This window comes from Apostichopus japonicus, chromosome 12, assembly GCF_037975245.1.
Source record: "Apostichopus japonicus isolate 1M-3 chromosome 12, ASM3797524v1, whole genome shotgun sequence".
Classification (NCBI taxonomy): domain Eukaryota; kingdom Metazoa; phylum Echinodermata; class Holothuroidea; order Aspidochirotida; family Stichopodidae; genus Apostichopus; species Apostichopus japonicus.
The window spans coordinates 26,655,372-26,671,776 of record NC_092572.1 but is presented as its reverse complement, the minus strand read 5'-3'; the positions used below and the strand labels follow the sequence as shown (position 1 = coordinate 26,671,776).

The window sequence follows — 16,405 nt, the reverse complement described above, 5'->3', positions numbered from 1 at the left end:
GTGAGAGCCCCATGGTGCTAAGTGGCTGATAGTTGTTGAAGTAGTCAGAATTTGGAGGCATTAGTGACCATTTTGTGGCATTCTAGCACATTTTTAGGCTAATACTGACGACTTTTGACATATATCAAAAATATTTATATCGATGTTATCTAAAATTGTATTGTTTATTTTTGTTTTATTTTCCTCTCTTCCTCTCTGTATAGTATCCCGAGGGTAGTTAGCATCAGATTCGACTCGTTCGGGAAAGATGAGTGAGGAGAGTCGTCGAGGAGGGGTGGGGGAGGAGGGAGAGGTGGGCCCCGGTCAGCTGTTCATGCACTACGTCATAATGGAGGACCTGATTGATAAACTCAAACTCCTACAATATGAAGAAAACTTCCTGAAGAATCTGGGATTCAAACCACTTTCAAGGTAACATACCTCGGATTATTCTTCCCGTCGGTTTAGCTACGACCTCTAAATTGGGTCGTTGAGGTCCCTAGGGACTTGACGACTTTTAGAAGTGTGGAAGGTCTCTTTATTCAATAGTACATGTTGCTTATTCACCCATGGTCAAATTGCAACGAACATTTGACAGTCTCTCTGGAAGTCGTTAACCAGACTAGGACATTTTAATGTCTCTGATGACTTCCTAAACAGCTGAAAAAAATCATTTAGGGGGCCAGAGGCCTCTAGGGCAGTACTTTTTAAAACTTCTTGCAATTTATTATTATTTTGGGTCAATAACTGACAACTTATAAGTAACATGACCTTATTATTAAATCCAGCATTCTTTGTTGTGGTTGTTTTTGCCAGACATTATTTTGCCATTCCTACCAATCCCGGGGAACAATTCTTTCTGTTCACCTCTTTGTGCGGTTGGTTGATCAACCAGTCGGGGAAGAAGTTTGACATGCCCGAGGAGGTAACAGCACTATTTAAATACCTGCAACTTTAAATCTGAAATGTTAACACTGTCTGGAATGGTTTATTAGGATCAACTAAGATACTTTGAACTATATGTTTGCTCAGTTATTTTCTATCAAAATTATTCCAGTATTGCATTCTTCGTAACTCGCCTTCAAAGCTCTCCTTTGAGAGCTTTGCCTTGGCTGCAGTGCCCTTTGATCATTACATTATTTTGCTTTGCTTTTGCTGCGATCCCCGTGATCATTACATTATTTCGCTTTGCCTTGGCTGCGATGCCCCTGATCATTACATTAAATCACTCTGCCTTCACTGCGGTGCCCCCAATCCTTACATGATTGTGCTCTGCCTTCCCTGTGGTGCCCCTGATCATTACATGACATTTTGGGGTACTATGACTTGGGTCTAGTTTATTTATATTTGTCTGAACATATGTGGAAGATTAAAAAATAAAGTGCTGTGATACGAAAGCGAAACTATCGTGAAATTGGAAGAAAAATATAGGAAAAGAAATAATGCTGTGATAGGTTATAACAATTTGGAAATAAACGCAGACAAGATTATTGGATATGTTTGAGATTCTGTTACCCTTGGTAATGTTAACAGCAGAGGTTTATGACTATTACATATATGCAGTAAAAAAACATAAACCCTCTCAAATTGCTGGTATTCTTTCTCTTGTTTTACCTTGCAATTTATTTATTTTATTTTGATCTGTTTCTTCCTCATCTCGATATGTTCCGTGTCGCTATTTAGTACGACGACCCCAATGCGACCATCTCTAACATCATCACGGAGGTCAAGGCCATCGGAGCGTCGGTTGACTTTCCTCCGGCTAAGCTGAAACCCGGCTGTGGGGAACACTGCATTTACGTGGTCGACAAGCTCGCCGACGATGCCCTGGTCAAAGTCGGTTTCAAGTGGGACAAGTGAGTAATCTTGTAATTTCTCACAGATGGTGGGGTTTGACTCTTAAGGTGAAGATGACCGTGACACCGAGTGTGTCCAGTTAGGGATAACACTGGGCCATGAGATGTAAAGCCTTTAAGAGGGAATGTATTATTTTCTCTTTATAGTATAGATTTACATTACAGATATATATATAGTAGGATATTTTTATATCTGTGTGTGTTTATGATGTATTTTTTTCTTGAGACTATACATTTACAGATATATAAATAGTAGGATATTTTTTTTATATATGTGTGTTTATATTTTTATTTTTTTATTCTTGAGACTATACATTTACATTACAGATATATGTATATAGTAGGATGTATGTGTGTGTTTATATTTGTATTTTGCTTTTCTTTAGACTATACATTTACATTACAGATATATATATAAATTGTAGGATATTTTTATATATGTGTGTGTTTATATTTGTATTTTTTTTTCTTTAGACTATAGATTCACATTACAGATATATATAGAGTAGGATATTTTTTATATCTGTGCGTGTTTATAATGTATTTTGTTTTCTTTAGACTATACATTTATATTACAGATATATATATATATATATATTTAGTAGGATATTTTTATATTTGTGTGTGTTTATATTTTTATTTTATTTTTTCTTTAGACTATACATTTACATTACAGGTATATATAATATTTTTTTTTTTTAAACTTTAGACCAGTTTATCCCGAGGAGGAGATGGAGGAAGAGGCGGCCATTGAAGATGATGTAGAATTAACCCTGGAGAAAGTAGAAGATGAGATTGTGGTGAGTTTTTCCAAACTAGTACTAGTATCATCTTCAGATGGCCTGCCCTTTCCATCATAGCAGGATGTTACTTCAGAGACAGACCGAAACGGAAATAAAAACTATTAAGTAAAAGAGGGCAAAAGCTAGATAGATGGACCAACACAGATTTTTAGCAGTATATCAGCCCCCCCCCCCATCTCAAGTTAGTCTTCATGTCAATTGCAAAATGTTACGTCGAGTGTTTGCCGAATATTGCACAAGTTCTTCAGGTGAACCAGAAACCAGTTATTGTAAGGAGAATTCAATAGATACCTTGATGTGATGAATCAAGCCGAGCAATCTATGGTGAGTGTGTTGATCGGTAATTAGAAGGATAGTCCCGGGGAAAATTTATTTTTGACTGATGAAAGATGAGACAACACATTCTAACCCTCCTGTGTGTGTGTGTGTGTGTGTGTATGTGATGCTTTAGCTTGTATGTACGATAACTCAACAAGGGAATGACCGATCATTACCATACTTAGTGGGTGAGTGGCCCATAGTGACTTGATTAACCCTATTGATTTTGGTGCTCATATCATAAATATTAATGAGGTCACGGGGACAAACGTGAAAAACTCCAAATTGTAATAACTTGGCTACTATTAGTTGGAATTTCGTCAAACTTGGTATGATGATATTGGTAGATAGTCTGCACACACTTATGTGTGTTGCAGTTGATATCATGCATATTTATGAGGCGGCGGGCTTAGCAATATTTCGGTATGAAAAGTTTGTATGCACGATAATAGGGCTTTCTTAGAAATTTCCCTATGAATGGAACTAATTGACAGCAGCAAGGTACCATTTAATGTTTTCATTCTGGTTTAACTAAGTGGTTGTGGATTCATACTGAGTTGCATCCCCATTTTTTTGACAAAAATTGTAGTTATAATTCAAAGAAAAACATAAAAGCAAATATGTTAGTGTGCTTCTATAAACATGACACCAATTTTGATTATTGAAAATTGTAATAAACAGTTTTGTATCATGAATCAACTTAAAGCAAACAGGAGTGATGTCGTAGTTGTTGTACCCAGACAGAGAAATGTCTTGTATTAATTTCTCGCACAGTACAATCTTGCTTCGATCAAACTGTTCTTTGTAAAGTCATAATTGCCACAAGCGATGGTAATTTAATACAAATTTTGACAGTCCATTAGTTTTGTGATTCAGTCTTCTCAAACCGTCTCTATCCATCCTCCCCCAGGAGGAAGACGACATTGACGAGGAGGAGAGCTTCATGGACCTGGAGGGGCTCGGAAATCTACAAAACAAGAAGGTAATACCCTAAAAAATTAATATGTTTGTGTGTTTTATGGCAAAAATTTTACATTGGGACCACAGTAACCTGCACTCACTGCAAGGAGAGAGACCTCTTCACCCAGGTGTATAAATTGGGACTTGCGAGGTGACTTGTAAATATAGTTGCGTGCGCTGGTTTGTGGCTGCACCCTATGGGAAGTCCCCCAGGGGACACGTGGCTGTGGTGCACTGTGGTACCCCAGGAGAGATTGTTTGAATTGTGCACACTTTGGTGTGTAGGTGTGACAAGTTACCAATGACCAGGGTTAAGTACAGCGCGGCGAGACTTTATTGTAAGTTGCGATATATAAGAACTGATAATTATTAATTATTAATATTATTATTGCTGACTGCAGCCACTGTAATTGACACTAAAGTTTATTGAGCTTGAATCATTTAAAAGAAATGTTAACAATGAAGATACACCGGTTCCAGAAAATCTGTGATGTGGGAAGGGGGAGGGGGGTGGGGTGGACAAGCCTGATGGAGCTGTGCGAATCTCCTGCAGGTTGGGGGGAAGGGATATGAAGCAGAATAATAGTATGGGGAAAATCTGAGGTGTAAAAGTAGACCAGAAATTTATTCAGAATGGAAACAATAAAAAGTAAATTAGAACAAATCAGAGAAAAGGGAAGTTGACTTCCCTCGGGGAATGTGGGGAGTGGGGGGGTTGGGACAGCCCCATCTCTTGCAAAACCACCCTTTCAGGAGTATAGTTCCAAAATAGAAAATTAGGTGTGGTGTATTTGTGGAGCTACTTTGTATCAAGTACAGTATAGCATGACCATGCTGAATGGGAACCTTATTCGTCTTCCCCTTATATCCCCCATTCCTCGCCCTGTCCCCCCCCCCACCCCAAGCAATTCATAAAAGGATTTCTCCTATAAATGTCCAATTCTCCTCATCACAAGGCATGGTACTGATGATTGAAACAGTTGGAATGTATATTGTATTTTTGTGTCGTATATGGAGTTGCCCTCTATTTCTTTGTGGTGAGTACAAATAATTCTTTTTGTACCACCAATATTTCTTTGGGGTGAGTACAAATAATTCTTGTTATTAACTAACTTACTTTTACACATTCTCTTACAAAGGCTCTTTAGTGGATAAGCAGTTTGATAACAGTTTTATTTTATTTTTATTTTGTTATTAACCAATCAACATATCAAAGAAAATAAATAAAATAGCGAAAGACAAAAATGGCTTGTTGTAGTAACAACCCCCTCAAAGAAACAAATCTTGTCTATTTCTTAAGGAGTCCAACGATAACTCCAGACCAGAAGAGATCATGCTGTCCAAGACGGACGCCAACCAGTGGAAGCTGGAGGTGGAGAGAGTGACGCCGTCTCTGAAAGTACACATCAGGACGGATAACAAAGATTGGAGGACGCACGTAGACCAGATGCACCAGCACAGAGATGGAATCAAGAGCGCCCTCTCAGAAACAAAGGTAGACTATACGTTAAAGATAATAATCGATCAAAGTTTTCGATCGTACAGTCTTGATCCCGCTAGAGTTGACCAGGTGTAGCCTTAGCAGTCGTAACGTAATGCAGAGAGTTGATGTATTATATCAAGGTTATTTCCTTCCTCCCCCCTCCCATCTACTCCTAACCCACCCCCCCCTCCCTCTTTTGCCTCTATCCTACACTTATATTGTTGGTTGTATGATTGTCAGGTATTTAAAGGGATAAGCGATGCCTCTTTATTAACATCACCAAAAACAAGCCTTCACTTTTTCTCTTCAAAGAGCTTTCTACCGGGGCTAAAGTTACACACTGCTACAAGGTAGTTTTTTATGTAGGCTATCATACAGTGTACTTTTACATTGGAAAGTTTTTGATTTGTTTTTCATTTCGATCGTAATGGCTCAAATTCCTTTACCTGGAGAGTGGTGTTGGTTGCTATGGCAAAGATATCAGTTCATTTTCATTTCCTATGACATCATTGTTGAGAATGAGGTCTTATCTTGAAGGGCAGGATTGGGTTGGGTAGAATTGAGCTGGGAAAGTGAAGATTACGTGAAGCAGGGGAGAATATTGTGAGGGGAGGATAGGATGGGGCGTGGGTTAGGTGGGGGATAGGCTAGGGGTTTGTGACTCACTGTGTACTCTACCCTTGCTAATTTTAATATGCTTGTTACCGGTGTTAAAAGCCATCGATAGAAAGATTTCGGTCAGATGAAAAAATTATTTACAAGTTGTACTTTGATTCCTTCTGTCAGGGTCACCTGGACAAACTCCACAAGGAGATAAGTCGGACCTTAGAGAAGATATCGAGCCGGGAAAAATATATCAACAACCAGCTGGAACATCACTTGCAAGAGTTTAGAGGAGTGCAGGACTCACTAGCAGAGGTTAGTATGGGGGCTACCAAGGAGGGGGTGCAGGGGGGAGAGAGGAGCGTGAACTGAGTATACATGAGTAAAGGAATGTGGATCTCGTACAGTATGTGACGATACGTATGTCAATACAACATCCACTAAAATCCAAATAGGGCATGTCTTTATGACCTAGTCAAAGAGCAATAATTTAAGGGTGTTCTGATATTTGCTATTAATAACACCCAAAAAAAAATACCTCACGAAATTGTTATTCTTTTCGGATTATTTTGTACAGAAATATTGAATTACATTATCAAAGAAATTTTTGGTTTAAAATGTTCACATGCTGCTTTCTCTCCACCTGTGAATTTGATGTTAAGGTGCGCACATGTTGATGTGTAGTATTTGTTTTACCTTCTGTGGGATGTCTGTGTATGCGCCATGGATAATGAACCACCATGACGACAAGGAAAGCTGAAGTTGTACCTTGCCTCTCAGTAAGACCATAAGGAAACACTTTCAGCAAATTACATGTGGAATGAGTTTTGTTTTTTATTTATTATTTTATATTATTTAATTTGATTTTGTTTGATTTTATTTTATTTTATATTTTATTTATTTCATTTTTTTTTTTTTAATATATATATTTTTTTTATATATATATATATGTATATATATTTTTTAATCTCTGACAGATAAAAGAGCAGTACCGACAAGCAAGTGGAGGCGTGACAGAGAGGACCAGAAATCTGGCCGAGATCTCGGAAGATCTCGAGAGGGTGAAACAAGAGATGGAAGAGAGGGGCTCTAGCATGACAGATGGATGTAAGTACAGAGAAAGCTTCACATCTTAATTACCCTCCTACTATGTAAATGAAATCAATGTGTAATGTTAATCAAGGACTCGTTACTGTTATTGTGTGCTCGAAAATTACTGCCAGAAGTATCTGAAAGTACTGCAGCCTGCTTCTAGCACCCCCCCCCCACCTGGGCTCTCCCCTTGGCAACCCCCTGAGTTAATAGCCAATAAGTCAACCCCCACCCCCCTGCCCCACACACCCAAAACAGAGGTATGCTATTATAGCTTTGAAGCCAGTTCCTGAAAGAATTGTGTGTAAATTCATTTTTTTTTTCTTTTTTTTTTAAATCATCAAATATATTTTCTTTGTGGGAATTTTTATTCTGCAGCTCCTTTGGTGAAGATCAAGCAAGCCTTGCAGAAGCTCAAGAACGAGGTGACCCAGATGGACGTGAGGATCGGCGTCCTAGAACATTCCCTGATGCAGGCAAAGTTACGGGACAAAAGCAACCTGCAAAAGGACATGAACAAGACAGTAGAAGAGGATGAGGGGTACAATTTCAACGGGTATTAGATAGATCACATAGTAGATCACTGGATTATGAGTGTTCCTGAGCCTGACAAATCAAATCACCCCTCCCCCCCTCCCATAAAAAAGGAGGAAAGGAAGTGGTTTAGGTTACTATACAGCTGCCCTAAAGCTAGGGGTCCAAAGTCATCTTTAAACAACTGCAAATGTTGATAGTGAAAGGTTTAAACGCACACGTACAGTGTCGAGAAAGCCATGACTCTATCGTATGGCTCGTTTTTATTGGAAGGAAGAATGTAGGTTTGGTGTATAAGTGTTATCACTGTCTCAGAATATGCTACTATATTTCCAAATATGTTACAAGAGTCAATGGTTTTTTCTGGGCCCCTCGACTCTTCTTTTTGTTCTCTTTTTTTGTTTGTATTATGTTGACCTTCCTGGCATGTCTTGTAGTGGTCTCTTAACAGATCTACACAGGGACACAAACAAAAATTGGAGACTACTCAAAAGGAAAGCAGTTTTTTTACCAAAGTTTGATACCATGGAGCTATGCTTTTCTTTTGTGTGTCATTCTAAAGTCTACTTAAACATTTCCCCAATTCAAACTATGGAGTTTTGATTATTGACTCTCCACTCACCATTTTATTGGCATTAAATGTCTTTTCAAAATTATATATATTTTTTTTTCTGATATTCTGAAGCTAGCTGGTTATGCTTAACAAACTAAATAGTGATTTTGACTAGGTTTGGAGTCTTGTTAAGACTATACAGAAGGATGTACTGCAGGGCATATCCATTTACTTTTCTACGAGGGCATCGGGTGCGAGCCAAGGGCACGCTTAAAATGAAAGCATACTTTTATAAAGATCGAACAAATTTGCAGGGTAGGTCTGATATCTGCAGGGTGGTGCCTAAGCCTCATGCCTATCGGGATAAAATGTCAATTTGTGGGCCAACTTTTTCGTGGTCCTGATTTAAATCTTTAGTGGGACAAATTTGGCGTGCAGGCCGCCATCTGAGGACACCAGATGAACAGTATTGTGCGAAGCAAAAGATAGTAGTTTGAAAGACATAGGTGGACTGTTTGTAAGCAAAGCCTGGACTGATTTTAATCTTTCTGGAAATTTGCATAGCTTTGTTAAGCAAAGTTATGCAAATCTTTTGGCTATTACAAATCATGGGTAGAATCTGTCCTTTTCAATAAGATTATGGTTTCTGTACTAGACAAGCTGTCAACGTGATCCCACAGGACCAGTTCCAATTGATGTAAGCAGACTGTGGGTGAGAGCATATCAGCTCCTTGATATATGATCTGTGGTGTTTGTGTTCAGACTCTCTACCTCACAAAGTTTTCTTTAAAATCTTAGCAAGGTCAAATAGATCTTGTTCATGTCAGTTTAAGTGATTGTAGGCTGTTCAAGAAAAAGTCACACAGGCTAGCCCCTGGGAGTAGTAGGCGAACCTGTTCCCTGTACTGATTTACTGACACTGCTTTACACACAGTGCCCAGCTCCCTTACACTGGCATTGTGACTATGTGATTGTTGGCTATCTATCCATAGGTCTCCAAAAAGAGAACACTTTGAGTTTGATTGGGATAGGATTGTGATTGTAATAGAAAGCATAATGTGAAATGATGGATAGGTGTAAATGTTAAAAAACTTTGTTTTTTACCATTGATTCTGATGGGAACTTGGGTCCCACACTGCAAGGGGATTCAGAGGGGGGGGCAGGGGCCCCTTCAGAATCGTTTCATGGCTCTAAAATATCAGAGTGGCAAACAATCTTGCTCAACACAAAGTACATTGAAAAATTAAGTGTATATCGGACATGGAAATTCCTTGTTTTACCTTGTCTTCTGCTATTTTGGTAGTTCTGTTATCCACTGACATTTATCCCCCCCCCTCCCCACTGCACCTTGAGATAATGTATGAGATGATAATATTCTGTGTATTTATTGTGCATTTTGTAAATAGATTTGTCACAAGTAGGACTCAAATACATTATTTATCTGCTCTTCTTTTGTTTCGATTGGTGAACTGGTGCCAGGGCAAACATGGGAGGGGTAGGGACTACTAGGGAGGGGCTACTAGGAAGGGGGTAGGGACTACTAGGGAGAAGGGTACATGATTACTATATATAATATATCAAAAATATACCTGAAAAAGAGTTAAGTTCTCCAGACCTTGTTTCCTTTTCCGAGGGCCGTAAAAACTTTCAGAAGATGCCATCAGTTTTAGCTATCATGCCACACAAACCTCGGTAGGGAAAAAACGTGTTGAATGCAATTTTTTAGTGTATAATTTTCCAAGGACAAATGGTTTTTGATACGTTATGAATTGGATGCTCTGCTGTTATATGAAGCTAAAAGAACATTTTTTTTCTTTTTTTTTGAGTTATTAGAATTTTTGTTGGAGTTATTAAAATTGGATGTTCTGATGTTATATGAAGCTAAAAGAAACATATATATATTTTTTGGGGGGGAATTATTAGAATCATAAAAAGCATTAGATTAATATAAACATTTAGGCATGCACCAGTCATGTTCTTAAAACCATCCTTTCAAAATAAAAGTGAAAAAGAAATGTAACAAACATAAAATGACAGGTAAGCCAGGTAAATTCTATCTGCTGATGCATTTATTTTTCATTTATCTTAATTACAAATGACAGCGTGTTTTTTTCCACCCATCTTGCAACAATCAAGGCCCTGCAATTATCACATCCTTCAGTGCTTGGCAGCAGGTTTGCCTTCTGAGGCAGCCTTCACCTAAAGGAAGAAGGAAATTGGGAGAAGGAAAAAAAGTTGTTCAGAATATTTTTCATTTTTCTGTGACATCTTTCATGGAAGGGTTTTAAGCTGAACTGTTAAAAGGCCTTTACATTTCTTGTATTGGCTGAAGCAAAAGGTGCATTTCAACTTAGACTTTGTGGCAATCGGGTGGTACCTTTCATAGCGGTAAGTATGAATATACTTGGAAATGTCAGTTATCCGCAAACTTTTAGGCCCACAACCCAGTAGCCTCCCTCCATTAAGACTGTGCCACGACCCACTAGACCCCCTTCCCCCCCACCCTTCCCATTCTATGCTCAGAATGCATGATAGCTAGCTTGAAAAAAAAGTTGGTGATGCCCCATAGTTTCAGGACCATCGTTTCCAAAGAATCACACCAGCGAAAATGAAACTGATGGAAACTCAAAATTTGGCCAGTGAAAACAAAGCAAATGTAAAATCCCTACTAGATTAATCGGTGAATAATTCGCTACTCTGACGCAGCAGCCAAATGACTTAAGACCGTATCGTAGATCTACCAGATTAATGGATACCCACTTGTGCGTGAATATTAAAAGACTTATACATATTCAGTACATATTCATCCCCAATCAAAAGTTACTAGCCCATCGCTGTACAAACCCAAACAACTAACCCCCCCTTCCATCCCCCATCCCTTTTCAAACTCTCAATTTATCTAAAGAACAGACCTGTGTTCTAAATCTCTACCACACCATACAGACATCACCCAATGCCTTCACCATCCTCTGAGGACCAACAAAGCCTCAACAAATACCCCCCTTCCAACCCCCCCCCGTTTAAACTCTAAATTTACCTAAAGAACAGACATGTGCACTATCTTTCTACCACACAATACAGACTTTATCACCCAATGCCTTCACCATCCTCTTAGGACCAACAAAGGCCCAACAACTACTCCCCCTTCCACCCCCCCCCCTTTCAAACTCAATCTACCTCACAAACAGACCTGTGCACTAGCATCTCTACCACACCATACAGACTTTATGACCCAATGCCTTCACCGTCCTCTTAGTCCGCCAAAAAAGCATGAGTTCCAGCAGACAAGGCAAAAACCAAGCATAGAACCCATCCCCCTTCCCACCCACCTCCTCGATAGGCCAATTGTTGTACTAGGCACCACACTCTACAGAGCAGACTTTGGTCCCCTCCTCTAAAATGCAACCATCCCCCGCCCCCATCCATGCACGCTCCCACCATTAAACTAACCTGAGCAGCTATCCTGTCCAGATCCCTCTGTCCTTGGCTTGTGATCCTGCGTCCATTGTTACCGTACTTCTCAAGTATCTTGACTCCTTCCAATGACTGGAGGACCTTCCTAGCTACCGACGAGGAACCCCTGCAAGCATGGTTGGGTCGGGTACCTCTGCGTTTCCTTCCTGCAAGGATTTAAACATAACAGAGTTTCATCTCCATTTCGAGTGTTTTCAATCATCGCTCGAAGTCAAAACTTGGTAGTCAGACTAGCCTAATGCTAGTTTTAGTACTGAAAACATGATTATCAATAAATCAAATTCCAGAAATGTCTAAGGTATTAGGTAAATAAGATGATTTTAAGGTTTACTATGAAACCTATATCAATGAGGATGTAACGTTCTAAGGCTACCCTTAGTAGGCCTAACAAATTAACAATTATAACTATTGAAAACTGTATTCAAACCATTCCATTGCAAATTTAAAACAGTAAATATCACAGGAGAGTAAAAATCATTAATTGATCACTCCAGACAGGAATTTTGTTTTACCAAACAAGGAAACATTTTATATCGGTAGTGATGATAGTGTTCAAAGAAGGACTTTTCCTCACATTTTCAGAATAAAGTTCAAAATTCAAGAACTTTCCAAGACCAAGAAAAAGAGGGATTTTGTTTTCAATTTCCCTACATTTTCCAGACTTTTCCCCATTCTCCAAACCGCGTAGGAACCATATGAGCTGTATACAAAAAATGTATCTATAGGTTGTCCAAAATGAATTCAAAATGTTGCTAAAAGTATGTCAGTATTTAAAGGAAACACAAAACGACAAATTTCAGTATTTCACAGATCTAGGATTATGGAACCAGCTAAAGAGATGGTCGGACAGATAAGCTCCTAGTTCAATCCTCCTCTGTTCTTTTGTGTTAAAAATTGACACCCAAAAGGTGACACCCACTTTCCCTCAAACTCCCTGAAGAAGGGCACAAAATTGTGGGGACGAAAATATATCACATTCTACACTAAAAATGTGTAACCTTCCAAAACAGTGCATATGTCACATCTCACATGATCAATATCCGGGAATAATTATTTTCGTGTTCAAATTTTTGCGCGAAATTTTCGAAGAAAGATATTTTTTTCCCCTCCCATTGAATACTGCAGTTCCATTGTAGAAAACTACTATCTATAAATCTTTGCACAAGTTTCTATGGCAACTTAAACATTTTGTATAGAATTTTGCAATGCAATACCAGATAAATTATTCCCTGAATATGCAAGTAAAAATCTGCCTCTTTCGATTGCTTACGTATTCCAGACAAAAAAAACTTCTTTTATTACTTTTTGCACAGAGAAATAAGCTTTATGATTGACACTGGGACATCAAAACCTATGAGAAAATCAAGTGCACAAGGTACACCATGAGTTTGGGCCGGACGATTCCTGTCAATACGGCTTCAAGTCAAATGACACCTTTAAAGTTTCACTCACCACCAAAGATTTTTGTCATGGCATTGACACCGACACCACCTCTGACGTACAAATGTCTTGCAACAGCGGCTGTAAAAGAGAAGCAATGAATGGTTACATTAGCTAACATATACCCACTTAGACAATCGATGCTTAGACAATTGATGCTTTGAAGTTGATGTAGTGCAGTGTAGAATAGTTGATATAGTTAAACTTGAACCCCTATTTTTTTCTTTCTTCATATCATTTCTATTCTTCATGAAGATCTGCATATTAGCGTCTTTTCCTTGAACTGGCTTGAGGTATTATTTACGATGCATTGGCCAGGGTTAAAATCCCTAATTCTGCATTCCCTTAAAAACACGACCTAAATGATTCATGACTCCACCATCCTTCTTTGCACATCATCATTATGTGCATATTCACACACTAAATCATGACTGTGTACTCTTTTGCCAAGACTTTGGTCCATTAAGAGAGACTGAGAGAATGAATAAAGTTTCAATCCAAAACATTCCACATTTAAACATTTATTGGAGGCATGAGCGGGCAGATGCATTGACCATCCAGTTGATACCTGTACATTAGATGCGTATCTACCACAAACAGTGAAGCACTATGTCACAGACTTCAACACTTCAGGTCACTCTCTCTATTTTTGCACGGCAGAAAAAGCTGTCCAAAGGTCATATACATGTAACAAAATACCCTCAAGTCATCAGTTCCCATGCTGGCAGTTAAATCCATGACTGTCCAGAGACCATTCAAATATAACATACATCATATATGTTATATAAAACATATATATTATATGTTATATGTGAAGGCTACAATTTCTTTCAATAGATACAACTTATAATGCAAGTTCAGACATTTGCTCGGGCGTACATCCAACATATCTTTGACCGGCGGTTATCTTGTATAGGAACGCAGGACGCTATGTCCTGGTTCGGATTATTCAAGACACAATAGCCACAACCAGTGTCGAGACTGATTGGATGACGAGGATTCCAATGGATTTTCTAGTGACTGTGAGGAATTGACAATTTGGACAAATTGATGGTACATGAAAGCTCGTTTGTGACCAACTACACTCCCAAACAGCTAAGAACAATCTTGCTCCAGTTTTGGAGATATCATAGTTTGAAAGTCTATGTCTGGGAGCTGTCATTTTGTAAATCTTGGATGTATCCTTATTAGAAAAAGATTTTTTCCTTCTCTGTTTGGGGATGTTGTTCATGACGGTACCAATAATCATTATTGTGTTTGTGTCTCCTTCAAATGTCAGGCATCATGGACTGAGGCACTCATATTCATGTTAATTACAAATTTTGTAACTGTTGGGACTATACTTGCTCTTAACGACTTATCAGTACTGGGAACGTTGCCTGCTAATGGTATTCAATCACTCCTTATCCATTCAAGCTAATTTGTACAGCTACAAATACTGCCCAAGTATGCTACAAGCATACGTAATCAGTGCAATTCCACGGTAACATTGTGATTAGGTTATTAATAAGGTGGTCATTGAAGTGGAACCCAAAGCAAAATTCATAGTTAAACATTCATTTCTGGTCAATTTGAATGAGTTTAACTTTTTGCATAAAGTGCAAACATCAAAATTTCTTTTGATACAAAACAAATTTTGTATTTGAAAATGTGTTTGCAATTTTAAGCTTTAATTTGATACCAAATTTTTTTACATATGACAATCTTGAAAATAGGGCGGTCATGTCCACCATTGCGTGGAATTGCCCATCACCAAGGATTGATTGGACCATACCTGCTCTAGTGTAGTACCAGTCAGGGTCCACTGGGCCCAACTCTTTGTGTTTGCCGGTCTTGACGACATCGGTCCACTCTGGGACCTTCAGTTTACCGGATTTCTTGAAAAAGGCAGACAGAGCTGCCACAAACTCAGCAGAGTCAACGTCTTTGACTGTGCAGCCTGACATCTACGAGGAAACAGGAAAAAACAGAAAGAGTCATTGATCCAAGTCGATGTATAATCTCTAAACAGAAAAGCTACACAAATTTATTCCACTGTTTAGAAGTTGTGAAGGGTGTCTTCTATATCAATTCCCAGGTCTGCCATGGAATAATATATCTTACAATGTAGTAATTACATAGGTTGTAAAATACTATAGAAAGCTGACTGGACATAACATAGGCCCATCCTGATTCTAGTAGTCTTTGGTCTCCTCAGTGGCCCTGTATTCTGGTCCTACTCATTTGGCCATATAATTAAAACAATGTATTACACAGAGAGAATCAGCAATGAATAAAATATTCCTTTCTCAACTGTTATTTTCAATATAGGGTTAGGCCTAGCTAGTACAACTTAAAGGAATGTAGCCTAATACAGCCAATGGAAGTGAGGTATTAAGCTTAACCAAGCCTGGTCTTAAATAGCCAACTAGCATTCAGCAACGATGTTACTATACTAGGCATGGGCATAAAATGATTCAGAACACCAGTCTGGAATAATAAACCTGACCCAGGTTGTAATTACTCTAGGACTAACTATTGCCCAAACAGCAAAGAACCATATCCAATAGGCCTATGGTCTTATGTTCTAATCTTAATTTGGACATTCTAAACCTTCATCTGTCTGAATTACCTAGGACTTACGTTAGGCTGCCGTAGGGTCTGTGCAACCCCGCCTAAGTTGACTAGACCTAGCGTTACATTGTATAGTAAACTAATATTGACCTAAGCTGCTTTGTGTATGTTAGGCTGGGAAAGTAAAACGTGAGTGAGACTAACGGGGCTCTTATTCGGAATAACTTGCTTTTCTGTATCACTTTAAACTGCGATGTCACAGTTTATGTTTGAAAATTGTGGTTATTTGCAAGTTTCTTTTACACAGTTGCAAAATAGGTGTTCATATTGGGGTAAAATAATGATCATTTGAAACGAAAATCTCATGGTGCACGAACCTTAAGAATTGATGTGTAAAGAGAACGATAGAGGGCGTAATATCGAAATACATCATCTGTAAATCAAAATGTGGTGCCAAAATGTCTTATAGTCAGTGGAGAATTTGATATATATGTTTGTGGGTTAACTTACAATTCCTTCTTTTACATTTCACCGAAGTGTACCCTTCACGTATATGGCGGGCAATCACTCTCAAATCGTGGGGAATCGACATATACCAATTTAAATCGACATATACCAATTTCCTTCGACTTATACCAGTTTCTAGCAGCTCAAATTGACTACCGATTTAAATTGACATACCATCGATTTAAACTGGTATAGATGTCAATTTAAATCGCCTTATATCAGTTTAATTCGACATATCATCGCTTTAATT

At 38.5% G+C, this 16,405-nt stretch overlaps 2 protein-coding genes across 2 annotated transcripts; one reads left to right on the top strand and one right to left on the bottom strand.

Moving 5' to 3' along the window:
- The first annotated feature begins 232 nt into the window (after window positions 1–232).
- On the top strand, window positions 233–9,610 carry LOC139976811 (intraflagellar transport protein 57 homolog). Its single transcript, XM_071985608.1, has 9 exons — window positions 233–411; window positions 796–904; window positions 1,663–1,835; window positions 2,545–2,635; window positions 3,867–3,938; window positions 5,217–5,411; window positions 6,186–6,317; window positions 6,980–7,109; window positions 7,473–9,610. Exons 1-9 carry the CDS (start codon window positions 248–250, stop codon window positions 7,655–7,657), a joined length of 1,251 nt encoding a protein of 416 aa, XP_071841709.1. The 5' UTR covers window positions 233–247; the 3' UTR covers window positions 7,658–9,610.
- A 622-nt stretch (window positions 9,611–10,232) lies between these two features.
- On the bottom strand, window positions 10,233–16,100 carry LOC139977571 (small ribosomal subunit protein eS19-like). The gene is made up of 5 exons (XM_071986971.1): window positions 16,026–16,100; window positions 14,870–15,041; window positions 13,108–13,176; window positions 11,632–11,801; window positions 10,233–10,380 (listed from the first exon to the last, which is right to left on the bottom strand). Exons 2-5 carry the CDS (start codon window positions 15,039–15,041, stop codon window positions 10,339–10,341), a joined length of 453 nt encoding a protein of 150 aa, XP_071843072.1. The 5' UTR covers window positions 16,026–16,100; the 3' UTR covers window positions 10,233–10,338.
- Between the last annotated feature and the right edge of the window lie 305 nt (window positions 16,101–16,405).